General features: G+C 42.3%; 2 protein-coding genes across 3 annotated transcripts in view; one reads left to right on the top strand and one right to left on the bottom strand.

Annotated features, from left to right (window-relative positions):
- Positions 1-17,598, top strand: part of LOC144684798 (lysosomal membrane ascorbate-dependent ferrireductase CYB561A3-like) — a 198,751-nt gene that overhangs the window by 2,620 nt on the left and 178,533 nt on the right. The gene's annotated exons all lie outside the window — the stretch shown is intronic.
- The window catches only part of LOC144684796 (cleavage and polyadenylation specificity factor subunit 6-like), a 65,098-nt gene continuing 51,209 nt past the window's right edge, over positions 3,710-17,598 (bottom strand). For both annotated transcript variants that reach the window (XM_078549028.1, XM_078549027.1), the window contains 4 exons: positions 13,578-13,693; positions 9,876-10,029; positions 8,118-8,308; positions 3,710-6,352 (listed from right to left, as the gene is read on the bottom strand). In XM_078549028.1, the coding sequence (XP_078405154.1) occupies positions 8,119-8,308; positions 9,876-10,029; positions 13,578-13,693 (460 nt within the window). In that variant the 3' untranslated portion in view covers positions 3,710-6,352; position 8,118. The remainder of the gene's footprint in view (positions 6,353-8,117; positions 8,309-9,875; positions 10,030-13,577; positions 13,694-17,598) is intronic.

The following is a 17,598-nucleotide window of genomic DNA, read 5'->3' as shown; positions in this document are numbered from 1 at the left end:
AGCAGTAGAACAGATCTGTGAGAAATCAGGATGGAGGTAACAAAGGAGACCCTTGGCTTCCATGTGAGGCCTGGCAGAACACTGCTGCCCCACAAGGAAGCCTAAAATAAAACGTTAAAACTTCCCTTCTGGCCCAGGGTTCAGCTCCTGACAAGTTTGCTTGACAGGGAGATGGCACTGCCCCCACCGCCCAGATCTGTTTGTAATTGCAGATCCAGTCCTGACGACCATAATTAGACATGATCTTCAATTTAAAATAGGACCCTGCTTTCTTTCTGTAGGTGACCTGTTTGTCTGTTTGTTAATATTGGAACACGGTGGGAAAGCGGCAGGATTGGAGGGGTGAATTGACTTGCATTATTTTAACTGACCTCCTGCCTTATGTGGACAGTTAAAATCAGGGCTATTGTTTCAATTCAAGCAAAGAACAGCACTCCTGAGCACTGTATACTATTTGGGGGTGGGGGGAAGATGCAGCCCTCTGACCCTATTGAGTTCTCTATCTCCAAGCATAGTTGGCATTGATCTCACGGACTCTGTACACAAGGGTTCTAGTGGTATGTTTATTCATGCAAGTGTTAATCTGAAGTTTCAATATTTCCTGGTCCTTGAAGTTTGAAAGAGAAAGGATAGTGAGGATTTTAAAAACCTAACAATATACACAAAGGAGGTTAAGATCGTCTGTTTGATTAGAGATCAAATATAAAGATGGATTGCTCCATTAGTTATTTTAACATCTGTATGAGGTTTTGATTGAAAAAAGTGATGGATTTCTTTGAGGAGATGACAGACATGGTAGATGGGGAGATGCAGGGAGATGGGGTGGTGTACCAGGACTTTCAGATAAGGTACCACCCAGGAGATTATTGGAGCAGATTAACTGACATGGAATTAGAGAGAGGATAGCAGGAGTTAAGGACTCTTTCTCTAAGTGGTTTGTAGTGGGTAGTGGTTCCTTACGGTTGTGTGGGACCACTTCTATGCTGTAATATTGCACTTAATACCCTCTTGAGAAAGTAATGCCTTGTTATTAAGGTATAACTAGGTTTTTAATAGTGTACTAAGCAATAACTATCTCTGAACAACCTCTCTGGCCCTGGAAAACTAAATTTATATTTGTGTAATGTTAATTTTTTTTCATTATGATAAATTCCATTGGTTTTTAATTTCAAAAAAGCTTGTTTATACTGGGGGATTTAATCCTGAAAGTTGGGATGGTGTTAAAACATAAAGAAATGCTGGCTTGTCGGAAATCCTACATGAACCGGTGCGTGTTTGAAGGCACGTGGGAAACCTCATGGGGTAGGTGAGTTGGTGTTTATAAAATATAAAATGCATTTTGAATAAAGGTTTAACCCTGCATTCTGGTTTTAACTTCCAGTACACGAATTTTCCAAGCAATCTGAAAGTTTCCAGGGTCAACAAGGCGAGATTAATGGGACTGTAACATTGACAGGCTGGAAAGCCATTAAGTACTGAATATTACTCATGAAATGAAGCAGGTTACAGGACATGTTCTGAATGCGTGCTTTCACTGCATTAGAGGTGATTTTCAACACTTTGTAACTCATTTCTGCTACCTTGGATTTTTTTGATTTTGATCTGCACTTCCCAGCTGCCAAACTTCACTGCAGCTCGGGAGCAGCTAATGCAGCTTTATCTTGGATTTTTGGTAAGGAACAAGACAGGGAGCAAGGGCAGCAGCTGTCTTTTCTTCAGCCACTTGGATTTACACAGGACAGCTGGAGTGAACACAGAGCTCCAGCTCAAAGGAGGTGGTACCCCTGACACAGGATTTACCAGCAAAGGATCAGCTTTCTGGACGTGACTGAGCAGCAGTGCTTCAGGAGGCTCAGAATTTCTCAGCAGGTTGTTGCTGACATCTGTAGCCTCCTGGAACAAGACATCCTTCCCAGTGGACCAGGTGGATATGCATTACCAGTGGCTGTCAAGGTCATTCCTGAATTTCTTTGCCTCCAGCTCTGTCCAGGGATGTGCTTGTGACATCTGCAGGATTTCAAAATGGGACTTGCATTTGTGTGAAGGGCAAGTGCCCAATGCCTTGCTTGTCAGGGTCCCACTTTGCTACTGATAAGGCTAGTCAGAATGAGAGGGTCATTGGATTTTCTGCAGATTCCCACAGAGTATGGTGTGGGAAAGTGTGAGGTTGTACACTTTGGCGGAAAGAATAGAGGTACTGAATATTATTTAAATGGAGAAAGGCTGCAGAAAGCCGCAGCACAGAGATATTTGGGTGTCCTTGTGCATGAATCCCACAGGGCTAGTATACAGGTTCAGTGAGTAACAGGGAGGCAAATGGAACGTTGGCCTTTATTTCAGGTGGAGTGGAGTGTAAAAATGGCGAAGTCTTGCTAAAATTGTGCACACCACTGGTCAGACTACACCTGGAATACTGTGAACAGTTTTGGTTCCCTTATCTAGGGATATACTGGTATTGGAGGCAGTCCAGAGAAGGTTAATTGGGTTGATCCCAGGTATGGAGGGATTTTCTTATGAGGAGAGGTTAAGTGGGATAGGTCTGTACTCTTTGGAGTTTGGAGGATTGAGAGGCGACCTTGTTGAAACATACAGGATTCTTAGGGGGCTTGACAGGGTAAACGCTGAGAGGTTGTTTCCCCTTGTGGGAGAATCTGGGACCAGAGGGCATGGTCTCAGAGTAAGGGGTCACCCATTTAAGACACAGATGAGGAGGAATTTCTTCTCTGAGGGTAGTGGATCTAAGGAATTCTTTACCACAGACAGCTGTGGAGGCTGGGTTGTTGAGTATATTCAAGGCTGAGATAGACAGATTTTTAATCAGTAAAGGAATCAAGGGTTATGGGGAAAAGGCAGGAAAGTGGAGTTAAGGATTATCAGATCAGCCATGATCTCATTGAATGGCAGAGCAGACTCGATAGGCTGAATAGGCTACTTCTGCTCCTGCATCTTATGAACGTAAACTACGTTGTGCCTTGTCACAAGTCAAGAACAATGCAACATGAGGCTGCAATTACACGAACATTCCTTATCAATCCAAATCACCTGAAAAGATTCATGCTCGATACAATTAAGAAATTAGTACCAATTGTTGCATCTCCAAGGCAGTAGCAGGGAACTTTGCCTCCTGCAAACTAAAGTTTGACAAATCAATAAAGGCTGATTTGCATTTTTGCTTGGACAATCCAAATTTTATGTAGGTACTAGTAATCCATTTCCTGTAATTATATCCAAAGCCCAATCCTACTTTTACATAGATTTCCAAAACCCAATAACTCCCCCATATCCCCTCAGCTCTCACATTCATTTTCTTTCCCTACCATCCCTTATTAACTTGTAATGTCTTGGTTCAACAAAACGTGAATCTGGTTAGTCCATTCCAGATCTCCATTACATGCTGCTTTACAACCACTTCCATCCATCCGTTCTTCTCTGGGCTAGCTTTGAATCCAGGCTGAGAAATTTTAAAAGTGTTCACAATCCACTGGGCTACCAAGGTGCCTAGCTTTAGTAAATATCAGATTTATTGGCACACTGTACAGTAAAACAGGGTGCATGGCACAGAAATGTAAGACAATGTGGCAGTCTCATATCTCATCCTGCCGCCTGAGACCTCAATCCAATGCATTAGGTTTATGTTCTGCAAATGTGTCTCAACTGTAGGGCATTCCTCTAGACATGGAGCGCTTTAAAAAAAAAAGACAGCAAGGCATCAGGAATCTACATTTTAATGCATTGGAGCATATTTTGTGTCACTAAAATATACATGGTAACAAGCTACAAAAAAAAACACAATTTTTTTTAAATTTCACAGTGAACGCACAAGCACAATACAAAGTCACCAACAAATCATCCTTTTTTCCTTAAATTTGTACGACTAAAAAAAAAATTACATTTTTCCATTTTAAAAAAAACAGAAAACTGCCCCAAGTGAAGAAAGATTCAAATTCTGCACGGAATGCTGAAGCTCATCCATAATTTTTCCTGTGTTTCCCCCATCTCCCACTTCCCCCAGGGTGTTGGCACCAACTGTAGTAGCACCAAGCCAGCAGGTGCCAACCCAGCTGCAAATCGCACAGTAGTTATGCTATTCTCATTTCCAACTATCCAAAATAAAAGATTTAAATCAAAAACTTGAAAGAAGCGTCTGGCCTGCTTCAGGAACTGAAAGTGGAGCCGCAAAGCTCACTGCCAAACTTAAGAGATTCTCACCGTTGACTTAGGATACGCGACACAACGTCATCAAGGTAAGGTTTGAAGTGAATCATTTGATTGATCGGTAACATTTATATGGAGATCAGTTAGTCTCAATTGCTCTTTACAAATCCTTTATGGTCTGCACTGCATTAGTTCCCATGCAGCAACTTCCATTCAAGTACTTAAAAACTCAGATTCCAGTCAAAATGCCCATCACTAACCGCCTTCATTATATCACCACTAAAGCCTTTAATGCACAATATGCTGTTCAGTCTTATTGTAGTTAGAGATGCTGAAAGCATGCCACTCTAAAGCTAGGCATGTGCAGGCAACACTTTGAAACAACTCAAAACAATCACTAGTCTGGGGACTAGAAGAGCCAGGAGCAAGCAAATCTGAATGCTGCAGTATTCATTTCCCACCACCAGCTGTTACCAACATTCACAATTTGTATGGTATGTTGTATTCAAAATGTACAAAGGACATCTAGTGGCAAGTACCACATTTGCTGCACAAACAAATGGACTTTGGTAGCTTTGTGTTAACTCTTTGCTCATCACCCAGTGGCAATGTTAAAACTGCAGCTGGTGTTGCAATATGCCTGATTAATGCGGAGGTTCTAGAGACTTAGGATGGGGTTTTCCACACCCGCCCGCCGCCGGGATCGTCCGGTCCTGCTGCAAGTCAATGGACTTATGGCTGGGACGCCACCTCACCCGCGGCAGGTCCCGCCCGCGTCGGGGCTGGAAAGTCCCGGCCTTAGTCTCAATTTCTTTTGATACTTTTTTCTCAGGTTCCCAGTAATTCTTAATTTATTCCCACATTTCAAGCCAGTTAAACTGATCATTGTAAACATGGCTCCTTGCCACTATTTATTAAAAATATGGTACATCCAGTGAGATTTTTTTTCATTAATGTAGTAGGGAAGTGGAGCAGCTAAGTGAATTTTCAGTGTACTCTGAGAACCAAGGAAGCCACACATTGGGGAAAACTGCCCAGCGAGACATCATGTAAAGTACATTTCTGTTACGCTAATAAATCTAAGATAGCTAACACACTTAAATTTTTTTTAAAAAAAGCTCAACAAATGAGAAATTTTGCAGATGGCACAAGTTGTAGGGGTCTCTCTTGCATTGTTTTGGCTACAAAACACATTATCTCATAAAAGATACTAAAAAACTTCATTTTTCTATTTTAAATTTACAACCAAAATACTTTTGCAACTCTAGCATCACAAAGCAAGAAGCATTCTGCTGACTGGATGCGATCCAAGCCGACACTACGATGCACAAAGAAAGATCTGGAGATCGCTGCCACTGTTCTACACCAATAGGAAAAAAAGAGTCTTCATCAGGCTGCTCCTGACCATTCGCAGGTTGTGCCACACGGGTGCAAAATTTATTTTTCCTGCACCCTGCCTTCACCCAAATACAAAAGAACTTAAAAACTGTTTACTCCATGACAGAGCGATGATGGTCACTATCCACTTGTACATTTACAGCATGGAAAGTGTAAAAACATCTAGTGGGAAGATTTTCCTTGACTGTTATTTCCAGTGAAATCAAAATCAGTTTACTTAGAACTTAGCTAGGAACAGTGAGTGACCAGAGGAAATATTCCAATGTTATCCACAGAAAACAAAACGAATATCATTAGTTACAGGATTTTATTCGAGACGATGCAACCAACAGATGACATTTACCCCCTAAATATTTTACCAGCCTCATTAGAGCTCAGGCTGATGCCCTCAGTGGGCAATGAAAAGATTGATGCTGACAATTACTGCGACCAGTCAAACATGCAGCCTCCTACTGAAGACTCTCCCCCAGTCATCTGCACCTCATAATAAAAAGATCTTCCCAGCCAGCAACTTTTAAAGAAACGGAGGATGTAAAAAAATGTTTAATATATAATTGTTGAACAAAACAAGTTGTTCGACATAATAGCAGGTTTATGTTCCAGAACGCCACTCCTAAATGGAGAAATTCTTCAAGTTGCAGCTCTCTGCATACTAACACTTCACTTTTTACAGCCCATGGTGTGCACACACCTATCCCAAGAATTCAGCTCCTTTCTTCACTCATTTCAAAATGTCTTCCTGATTTTTTTTTAAATTTTTCTCCTGATCCAGGATCTGTACAAAGGTGAAAACTGTTCTCTGCAAATTGAGGGATTGGAGAGGAAAAGAAGAGAGAGAATAATACACATTAATTTATCTAGATAAGAGCTTTAGGTATCAGGGCTACAACAGTGATATCAACCATATTTAAATTCACACTCCACTTACAGTCAGAATGATCTTCTATTCCCCTCCCCTCCAATCTTCTCTTCTGAAGGCACTGATTTTTGTTGGACTACAGTTTCACAGGCATCAGTACCTCTGATATGTTGCCAACTGATCATTCCACAAGTATAAGCCCAAACAGTTACTGTCAGGTGCTTTTTCCTTGGAGGAGGAAGTCATGACTGACTCCAATCCTGACTTCCCTGATGTCTAAGCATTTGCACTTTCCCACAGTGGGTCATTGAATTGTAATCAGAAACAGGAAAACTGGGTGATTTTTCAACTCCCCATTGTGGAGGTTACAGAAGTCAACTGTGGTGTCCATGTTGCTGTTCTGAATAGCAAACACAAACTGTTACTTAATTTTCAGATGTTTCAAGACTCAGTTTTATAAAGATCCATTCCACGACCTTCTCCCAACTATTGCTATTTTAAGCTCGCAGGTTCAAAGACCTGTGCTTACCATGTGCAAACACACAATCATCATTTCACACCAGTACTTCCCTGGTACATAGTTTAACTGGCAAAAATTTTACATAAATTCTTATATTCTGTGATGGATTTAATGTAGTACACAGCTGGAAGGCTATTGAATCTTTATTCAAACGATTTGAGTTTATAATCCAGAATCACTTTCCATGGAGGATTACAATTTCAGAGGTATGCCCTCCAGAATTGGCATTAGTTCAAGGTTCAATCCATCCCTTAGAATAGATGTTCAAGATTCCATATATCTATAAGTTGGGAAGTGGCCAAAATTTCACCCTCAATCAACACCACCACATCACTGCTCTTTATGCGATACTGCTGGATAGAACAGTTACTTTTTGCCCACATAACAAGGACAACTTTTTCCCTGTGGGCTTCAGGACCTCGCCATCAGGATCATATGTGAATCAGAAGCCAGCACTGTGTGGAGAACAATGACTCATGTGTGATTTTCCCTGAATTGGCCAATTAATAGCCAGAGAATGGGCTAGCTGTCCATTGAAGGGCAGCTGGCAAGCTCTCAAAATTGGAGAGCCAACAGAAGGCCCTTGGAAGCAGCAGCAAGGTGCCATGGCAGGTAAGTGAGGGAGAGGGTGCCTCAAAACGGAGGTGCCCTCTCTTCAATTTTTTAAAATTCAAAATAAAAAATAGATTAAGCAGCAGGCCACCATTTTGTGATGGTGGGGAATGGAGGAACCCCAGAATAGGACAGCCTGCTGTGGTTGCAGCTGAATCTAGACATGCAACGAGGGCCCCTGAGCTAGCCTGGAGCACTGCTCCCCACCATGGGGTGGCCACTTCCAGGCAGCTGCACTGCCCCCTGTGGGACATAGAGGCACATTGGAAAATCCCAGCTCACCTCCGACAATTGCTAAGTGACCACTAACAAGGTGAACTGACTATCCGCCACCCCCATCTGGGTAAATAGCACAGGAATGGGATGGAGCTGGGGAACTGGCACCCAGTTGGCGGTACTATTTTTTTTTTAGAGCCAATCCACCTCCCTGCCCACCCCAACGGAGCCTAAAGATTTGGTCCCAAGATTCCCTACACTGCTTGCAGTAATTCATTATGCAAAGTGCTTTAAAACATTAAAATGTAATAAGGCAATTGTTATTTTTTTTAAACGAGCTTTGCTTTCCAAGCATACCTTAGCGGTGCCTATACTCTCTCTCCCGATCTCTTTCCCTGTCACGGTCCCGGTCTCTATGCCGATCCCGTTCTCTGCTTCTCTCACGATAATTATCTTCATGCCGATCCTCACTGTGAGAGCGCTCCCTGTGCCTACGGCTCCTGTCATGAGAACGGCTGTACTCTCGGTCTCGTGATCGATCTCTCTTTCTGTATATGGAAAGCAAACAATCCAGTCATTCCTGCAACTTCTATTCAGGATGCATGTTTGAATGTCCCTTAAGCAATAGAGTGTTCATCACTAAAAGGAGAAATATTAAATAATTACTTTGCCTCAATATTTACCACAGAGACCAACACGGTGAGCAAGACATTAGAAGGACAGAAGAACATAAGAAATAGGAGCAGGAGTAGGCCGTATAGTCCTTCGAGCCTTATCCACCATTTATAATGATCATGATTGATGCTTGACCTCAACTCCACTCTCCTGCCTGACTCTCATATCCCCTGAATCCCTTTGAGTCCAAAAATATATTGATTATACTCAACAGTTGAGCATCCACAGCTCATTCTGTCAGCTCCCCAACATATGAGCAACTGAGTTCTGTGGAACAAGATATTCCAAGTTTCTTCTATGGCCTGTGTTCAGTTAGCTGACCTCAGTCAGGGACATTAAGCAGAATTTAATGCCTTCCCCCAAGGCAAGTTTGGAGACGAGGGCATTTAATTGGGCAGGAGGGTTGCGGCTGGGGACCACGCCACTTCCTGCCTCTGCCCCGATTAAGTTTGGGGTGGGAAGGCTCATGGACAGCCTTCCGGCCCCACCTCCAATGCCCACTTAAGGGCCTCATCCCACCTCTTCATGTATTCAACTAGCAGCGGGTGGGGGACCTGCCATGTAGGAATCCCCCTGCTGAGAGCCAACTCCTTTCTGCCCTTGCTGCCGACTCCCCTGATCCCCTGCCCCACACTTATCTATGGGCTGGGTCCCTCATCGATCCTGGTCTTCTGGTGCATGCCAACGCTCCCACTGGGCTACCTGTAATGCACAGCTGTTGGACTCTAATTGGGTGGCATTGGGGTGCAGGATTTCTACCCCAGGAGGCTTGCAGCCGGCCACTTAAGTGCTCGAGGCAGGCCTTCCCAAAAGGAGGCGACATGGGGCTCCAACGGCTCTCAAGCTGGTGGGTGAGACCCCTGTTGCTTGCCTTAAAAACCGCCAAAACTAGCTTGTGACATAACTAATTATATAGGGAACATAGGAACAGGAGTAGGCCATTTAGTCCCTGAGCCTGTTCATTTAGTGTGATCACGGCTGATCTGTGACTAAACTCCATATACCCACCTTTTCCCCATATCCTTTAATACCTTTGGCTAACAAAAATCTATCAATCTCAGTTTCAAAATTAACAACTGACCCAACATCAACTGCCATTTGCGGAAGTGTATCCTGAACTTCTATCACCCCTTGGGTGAAGAAGTGTTTCTTAATTTCTCTCAAAAAATGTCTAGTTTTAATTTTTAGATTATTTCCCCTTTCTAGACTTTCCCAACTAGCAGAAATAGTTTCTGTACCCCTTAATATTTTAAAATTTTTAATCAAATTACCCTATAACCTTCTAAATTGTTGAGTGTTTTGTTGAACAAGAATAGCAGCAATTTTCCTGCCCTTATTGGTGGGGCTTCACACAAGAATAATTTGCAAAATTTTGTCCACATTGACAAGTGATAGCAGTTTTAACTAAGGCAATTGAGCTGACGCTTATTATCTGCTTACCTGGATCCTGACCCATATGACTTGGATTCAATCCCATGGAGGCAGTCCTGCAGGGAGCTGACCAGAACCTTGCAGCGGTCATCTGCTGCAACTTTTGACTGTCTAATCAGGGCAATGGCCGTAAGCAATGTTTCGATTGCATTCCCATAATCACCTGTATAACACAAATATTGAAAAACTGATCTCACTTCAGAACTCTACACCAATGCACAAATTAGTGCCTCTATAGCATTATCCTGGAGGAATCTAAATTGCAGTATTTGGGCCAGACGTAACCACTCAGACCTGGCAGTACAACCACAAAGCCCAGATAGTTCAGTCTTATTTGTGCGTGTTTTATTACTTGATACCTTTCTAGTTAAATGTTGCGATTCTGGAAGTTTGAAAGGGCTATTCTTAGTATTGTTGCCTCATTGGTGGTTAAATTGTAAACCAGAACATTGTCAGTAGCTTGAGATATATGTGAATTAATTAAAACACAGACCATCCTCATTCGATGCCTCTCCTCTACTGTACAGTTTGGTGGGATTGTCTTCACCTGGTTCCACTCTTACCTATTCACAGTCACAACAGCTCTAACAATGGTTTCTCTTCCTACCCGGGCATGGTCACCCAGAGAGTTCCCCAATGACCCATGCCACCTCCTCTTCCTTTTCTACATGCTGGTTCTTGGTGAAATTATCCATAGACAGGGGTCAGCTGCCGCAAATGTGCGGTTGGTACCCAGTTCTACCCCTCTATCACCTTTTCAAACCCTCCTCTGTGCTGTTAGGCACTGGTCCGGTATCTAGCCTTGGACAAATCATAATTTTGTTCAGCTAAACATTGGGAAGACTGAAGCCATCGTTTTCAGCCCCCTTTTACAAACTCAGTAACCTCACCACCAATTGCATTCCCCTCCCTAACCACCATCTCAGGCAGAACCAGAGTGTTCACAAACTCGGCATACTGTTCAAAGCTGAGCTGAACATTTTATCCCATATCCTTTCCATCGCAAAGACTGCCTACTTCCAGTTCCTAATTCAACCCATCTGCTGCAACCCTCAGTCATGCTTTTGTCACTGCCAGATTTAATTGCTCGTATGCTCTCCAGGCTGGCCTCCCTTATTTCACCTTATATGATCAGCTGATCCAAACCTCAACTGGAAATGTCCTACCACCATTGCCCTTTCCCAACTGACTTACATTGGATCCTGGTCTCCCAGCACCTCTAATTCAAAATTCCCATCCTCATTATTAAATCCCTCCACACCTCACCCTATCGCTGTAATTTCCTCCATAAGACGTAGGAGCAGAAGTAGGCTATTCAGCCCATCGAGTCTGTTCCGCCATTCAATGAGATCATAGCTGATCTGATAATCCTCAACTCCACTTTTCTGCCTTTTCCCCTTAACCCTTGATTCCCTTATTGATAAAAAAAAATCTGTCTACCTCAGCCTTGAATATACTCAACAACCCAGCTTCTACATCCCTTTGCGGTAAAGAATTCCACAGATTGATTACCCTCTGAGAGAAGAAATTTGTCTCATCTCTGTTTTAAATGGGCGCCCCGTTACTCTGAGATTATGCCCTCTGGTCCTAGACTCTCCCACAGGGGGAAACAACCTCTCAGCGTCTACCCTGTCAAGCCCCCTGAAAATCTTATATGTTTCAATGAGGTCGTCCCTCATTCTGCTAGACTCCAATGAGTATAGGCCCAACCTACTCAATCTCTCCTTATAAGAAAATCCCTCCATATCTGGGATCAAACTAGTCAACCTTCTCTGGACTGCCTCCAATGCCAATATATCTTTCCTTAGATAAAGGGACCAAAATTGTTCACAGTATTCTGTGTGTGGTCTAACTAGTGCCTTGTATAATTTAAGTAAGGCTTCCCTATTTTTATACCAAATTCCCTTTGAAATAAAGGCCAACATTCCATTTGCTTTCCCTGTTACCTGTTGAACTTGTTTGTTAGCTTTTTGGTATTCATGCATAAGAACTTCCAAATCCCTCTGTGATGCAGCTTTCTGCAGTCCTTCTCCATTTAAATACAGCTCCTCTATTCTTCCTGCCAAAGTGAATAACCTCACATTTTCCAACATTATATTCCATCTGCCAAGTTTTTGCCTACTCAATTAACCAATTCCTCTGTAGACCCCTTGTGTCATCCTCACCACTTGCCTTCCCACCTATTCTTGTGCATTCCACAAACTTGGCGATAGTACATTCACTTCCCTCATCTAAGTCATTTATATTGTAAATAATTGAGGTCCCAGCACTGATCACTGTGGTACTCCACTAGTTACAGATTGCCATCCCGAAATGCCCCCCTTATCCCAACTCTCTGTCTTCTATTAGTTAGCCAATCCTTTATCCATGCTAATATACTACCCCCAACACCATGGGCTTTTATCTTATTAAGTAGCCTTATGTGCAGTATCTTATCAAACACATTTTGGAAATCCAAATGTATTACATCTAATGGTTCCCCTTTATCTATCCTGCCTGTTACCTCCTCAAAGAATTCTAATAAATTTGTTAGGCATGATTTCCCCTTCATGAAGCCATGCTGACTCTGCTTGATTAGATTATGTATTTCTAAATGCTCTACTGTTACATCCTTTATAATAGACTCCAACATTTTCCCAATGACAGATGTTAAGTTAACTGGCCTATAGTTACCTGTTTTTTATCTCCCTCACTTTTTGAATAAGGGTGTTACATTGGCTGTTCTCCTATCCTCTGGGACTTTTCCAGAATATAAGGATTCTTCAAAGATTACTACCAGTGCATCCACTATCTCTGTAACTACTTCCTTTAATATCCTAGGATGCAACCCATCAGGTCGAGGAGACTTATCGGCCTTTAGCCCCATTTAGCCCTCCAGCACTACAATGAGCACCCGCACCTGGTTTCCATTTCTCTTGCTCAAACTGTTGTGCACCACTCTTTGCTACACCATTGGCCTGGACTAGGATACTATCTCTAAACCTTTCTGTCTCTTATCCTTAAGACCTTCTTTAAAAAAACCATCTCTTTGATAAAGAGTTTTGTTATCTCTCCTAAGTTCCCCTTCTCTGGCTCTGTGTCTATTTTTAAATTATGCCACTGTGAAATGCCTTGAGACACTGTCCTATCATGAAATTGCTATATATATGTGCATTGGTGTGTTCTCAATGCTCTTTGGTACACTCCTATGTGGTCCATAAAGATAAAGGTTTAGACATCTCTATGTTAACAAACCCATCATCGTTCAGAAGCTGAAATGTTCTTGGTACTTTGTTGCTCTAAATGGGCTTATTCACAAACTGACAAAACATAACTATGTCCTCATTTACATTGCACACGGAACTTGCCTGCAGATTGGGTACATATAGGATCTCAGGAAGCATGGATATGGCATTGGTACACAATGGGCAACCTTAACAGGTAATATTCAACAAAACTTTCCTTTCTTATTCCTCCTAAGCTCCAGCTTCATCATCATATTCACTGTGTTGAAATCAAGGCTTATCACAATGTGCCTGACTGAGTTCTGAAAATGCCTAAGCCCTGCATGGATCACCACCTGAGGTGGGCAGGGTGAGAGCACAGGGACAGTGGGAGTTTTACTTATACCTCTACACTGAACTTGTCATAGATGAGTACAGTTTTGTAGCTGTCAAGTTATTCAGTGCATTGGAATTGGGTGGAAAGGTCTGCATCTACTGAATCACTAACCTGTGCTGGCTCCTGCCACAGCTTTGGAGATGGCGCTGCTAGATATCGCTCGGTTCTTATTCATCATCTCTTCAAACTCTGCTTCACTCAGAGGAGGACTACTGGGATCAGAATCTCTGCAAGGAAAGAACAAGGCATCTAATTGTTGACATATAAATCAAAATAAAACTGCAATCACCTCAGACATTATGCTGCACAAACATCACATCCATAAAGCGATAACTCAAAGTTTGACTGATATGTGGACAGAAAATTAATACGATGTCATCAATCACCTAGTGGCCTGGTTCTTCAGTTTATTTTTAAAAATCACTCGGCAAGCTTGGTGCTCCATGTGCCTATGGGTTTCCATTCATAGCTGGCTGTGGGTTGTTAACCCAGCTGATATCAGAGCTGATCCCTCTCTTTTCTTTCTGTCCAGCAGAAGAAAGTGAGGAAATTCTATTACGTGGGTAGGTTATCCCAGCCTCCATACTGCAAATGAAAGCATCTGATTAAAATATTTGATAGATTTATTGGTCCTGTTTTAATCTCCAATCCTTGCAGGATATTTGGACTCCACAATTGTATGACTATTGTTTAGAGGAATTGCAGGCTTGGGCCTGAGACTCATCAGTCTATAAGCATAAAGCTTGTTGGGCCAAGTAACCTATTTCTGCACTGCAACATTCCTTGATTTGTTGTCCAATGTGTCTGAAACAACTGAGCAACCTTAAAAAGAAACACGCACAGAAAGAAAGTCCATTATTTCCTGCTCCTTTTTCTGATCTTGAGATAACCATACCTCTCTCCGATCAGAAGAGCCAAACAACTGCCAATCTCAAGAAACTTTGAACAGCAGCATCAAACAGCCACTAATCAACCATGAGATGCCTATTTAGACCATTTTTCCACAGGGGCAGAGCAAGTTGGTATTGAAACAATCACAAAAATGTGCAAATCCCAGATCAAGTGAGCAATGCCACAGAGATTAGTTAATATATTTTAAAACAGGCCCCTCCCTCTCTGGGCATCCAGCTTCTCCAGTCTATCCATGTAACTGAAATCCCTCATTCCTGCAACCATTCTTGCAAACCTTTTCTATACTCTTTCTAAAGCTTTGACATCCTTCCTGAAGTGCAGTGTCCAGAATTGGACACAATACTCCAGTTGAGGCTGAACCAGAGTTTTATAAAGGTTCATCATAACTTCCTTGCTTTTATTCTCTATGCCTTGATTTATAAAGCTCGGGATCCCATAATGCTTATTAACCATTCTACTACCTTCAGTAATTTGTGCACATATCTCTTTAGGTCCCTCTGCTCTTTCACCCTCTTTAGAATTGTACCCTTTATTTTATATTTCCTCTCCTAATTCTTCCAATCAAAATTAGTCACTTCATACTTGTCTGCATTAAATTCCATCTGCCGCTTGTCCACCCATTCCACCAGCCTGTGTCCTCTTGAAGTTTATCACAATCCTCTTCACAGTTCACAATATTTCCAAGTTTTGTGTCAGCATATTTTGAAATTATGTCCTGTAAACCCCCGTCTAGGTCATTAACACATATCAAGAAAGCAGCAGTCCACATTCTGACCCTTGAGGAACACCACTGTATACCTCCCTTTAGTACAAAAACAACTCTTCGCCGCAACTCTCTCTTTCCTGTCATTCAGCCAACTTTGTATTCATGCTGCCACTGTCCTTTTTATTTCACAGGCTTCAACTTTGCTGGCAAGTCTATTATGCAGCACTTTTCAACCACCTTTTGGAAGTCCATATACACCATATCAACCACATTACCCTCAACAACCATCTCTGTTATCTCATCAAAAAACTTAATAAAGTTACTTAAATATTTGCCATTAACAAATCTGTGCTGGTTTTCCTTAATTCATCCATTATGTCCTAGTGGCTGCTAATTTTGCCCCAGATTATCATTTCTAAAAGCTTTCTCACCACCAAGGTTAAGCAGACTGGCCTGCAGTTTCTGGGCTTATCCTTACACGCTGTTTTGAACAAAGGTGTAATATTCGCCATTCTTCAGTCCTCTGAGACCACTCCCATAGCTAAGGAGGATTGAAAGATTACAACCAGTATCTCCACAATTTCCTCCCTTACTGCCCTCAGCATCAACACAATGGGACTTGGATATCCAGTACTCACATATCGATTGAATGAGATACGAAATAATCCTTGGTGATTCTGCCCTTTTCACTCACTGTACAAATTGTAAACTGCAGCATGTAAAGAGAGAACTAAAAGCAGCATGCATAGTTAGGCTGTGAAACCTGCAATGGGAGGAACACGTCTCAAAATACATTAGCTAATCTTCTGTGGTATTGGCCACATGCAATTGGGAATTTGGCACATATTTATGTTGTTTAGATTCTAACCTGCCCTGTTCCTTTGTTATTGCGAGTGGTGGCCGAGTTGGTACTATTGATAGAGTTGATCTGCAGACACTTCTTAGGTGGAAAGGTTAAGTTTATTTACAAGGTACTCATCAGCAACTACATGTGTGCTTTCAACTCCAACTCTATCTCTACACTATTAACTACTGAGGTAGCCCATGCTACTCTCCTATTGGTTACTAAAGATTATGTGATCTTCCTTAACAAGCATTATTCTTAAAGGTACATTACACACTAATTAAAACCATAATTACGACATTCCTCCCCCTTTAACTCGGATATACATATATTCACAAGTACAAATTTTTTAAAGACAACAAAATATTTACACTAGGTAAGGAATTTACAAGTTTAGTCTTTCAGGTGCTTTCCTGACGCGTGTAGAATACCTCAGCTCCACAACTTCCGATGCTTTGTCAGGAAACTCCTTTTCCGGTGTCGTCTGAAATCAGGTTCTTCGGTGGGCACCTGCAGTTCAGTATCCTCAACTCTTACATCAGGAACATCAGACATGTCTGTCCTGGGTTGAGTACTCTCGACAGGAAACGCTGACCCGATTGTGATCACTGGTGGAACCAATTCTTGGTGATTTGTTTCTCTCTTCCTTAAATGGTCCATATGTTTCCTGATAATCCAATCTTCCACTTCCACGTGGTAAGGTACAGGTCCAGTCACTGCAATTATTTCGCCCGGTAACCACTTTGGTCCTTCTCCAAAGTTCTTCACGTACACCCATCTCTCCCACGGTAAATTTCCTCTCACAACTATGCCAGTCGTATCTAGTTTTCTGGCTTCCCTGACTCCTTTCCACCTTCCCCTCTAAATTTGGCATTATTAAGCTCAATCTTGTCCTGAGATGGCGTTTCAACAATAACTCCGCAGGTGTGACACCTGTTGTTATGTGAGGGAAAGCGTTCTAGCTTGGTTGCTAAGGAATTGGCAGTTAGCTTTTTCATGCCTGCCTTGAATGTTTGAACTGCCCTTTTGGCCAGTCCATTTGAGGAAGCATAATATAGTGAAGTTTTTACATGAGTGATATCATTGAAGCTGATAAACCTCAGCATCGTAAATGCCGTGCCGTCATCAGAAATTACTACATCTGGTAGTCCGTGAATGGCAAAACTTTGACGTAACTTCTCAATTGCAGCAGTCGACGTTGGTGACTTCACCTCATATACGTCCAACCATTTTGAGTGGGCATCGACAATGAACAGAAACATTGTTCCGAGGAAAGGTCCCACACAGTCAATGTGTAGCCGCACCCAGGGTCTACCTGGTCACTCCCAAGGGTGTAAAGGAGCTTTCGATGGCAACTTCTGCAGTTGCTGACATTGCACACAATTCTTCACTAAACTTTCTATTTTGCCATTCTTCCCAGGCCACCATAGATAGCTGGGTGCCATTGTCTTCATTCGGGAAATTCCTGGATGTGCGCTGTGGAGTTCAATTAAAAGTGGCTCCCTTCCCTTTGGAGGTACTATCACTCATGCTCCCCACAATGAGATGCCATCCTGGCTGGTTAGTTCATGTCTTCTGTTGAAGTACGGTTTCATTTTGTCAGATTTTGTGACCAACCCATGAAGCACTTGTTCTCGTATTTGAGATAGGACTGGGTCCCGACTTGTCCA

The sequence above is a fragment of the Cetorhinus maximus genome, chromosome 9 (assembly GCF_964194155.1).
Source record: "Cetorhinus maximus chromosome 9, sCetMax3.hap1.1, whole genome shotgun sequence".
In the NCBI taxonomy this organism is placed as follows: Eukaryota; Metazoa; Chordata; class Chondrichthyes; order Lamniformes; family Cetorhinidae; genus Cetorhinus; species Cetorhinus maximus.
The sequence above is the reverse complement of the archived record's forward strand: the minus strand, read 5'-3'. Positions and strand labels throughout refer to the sequence as shown.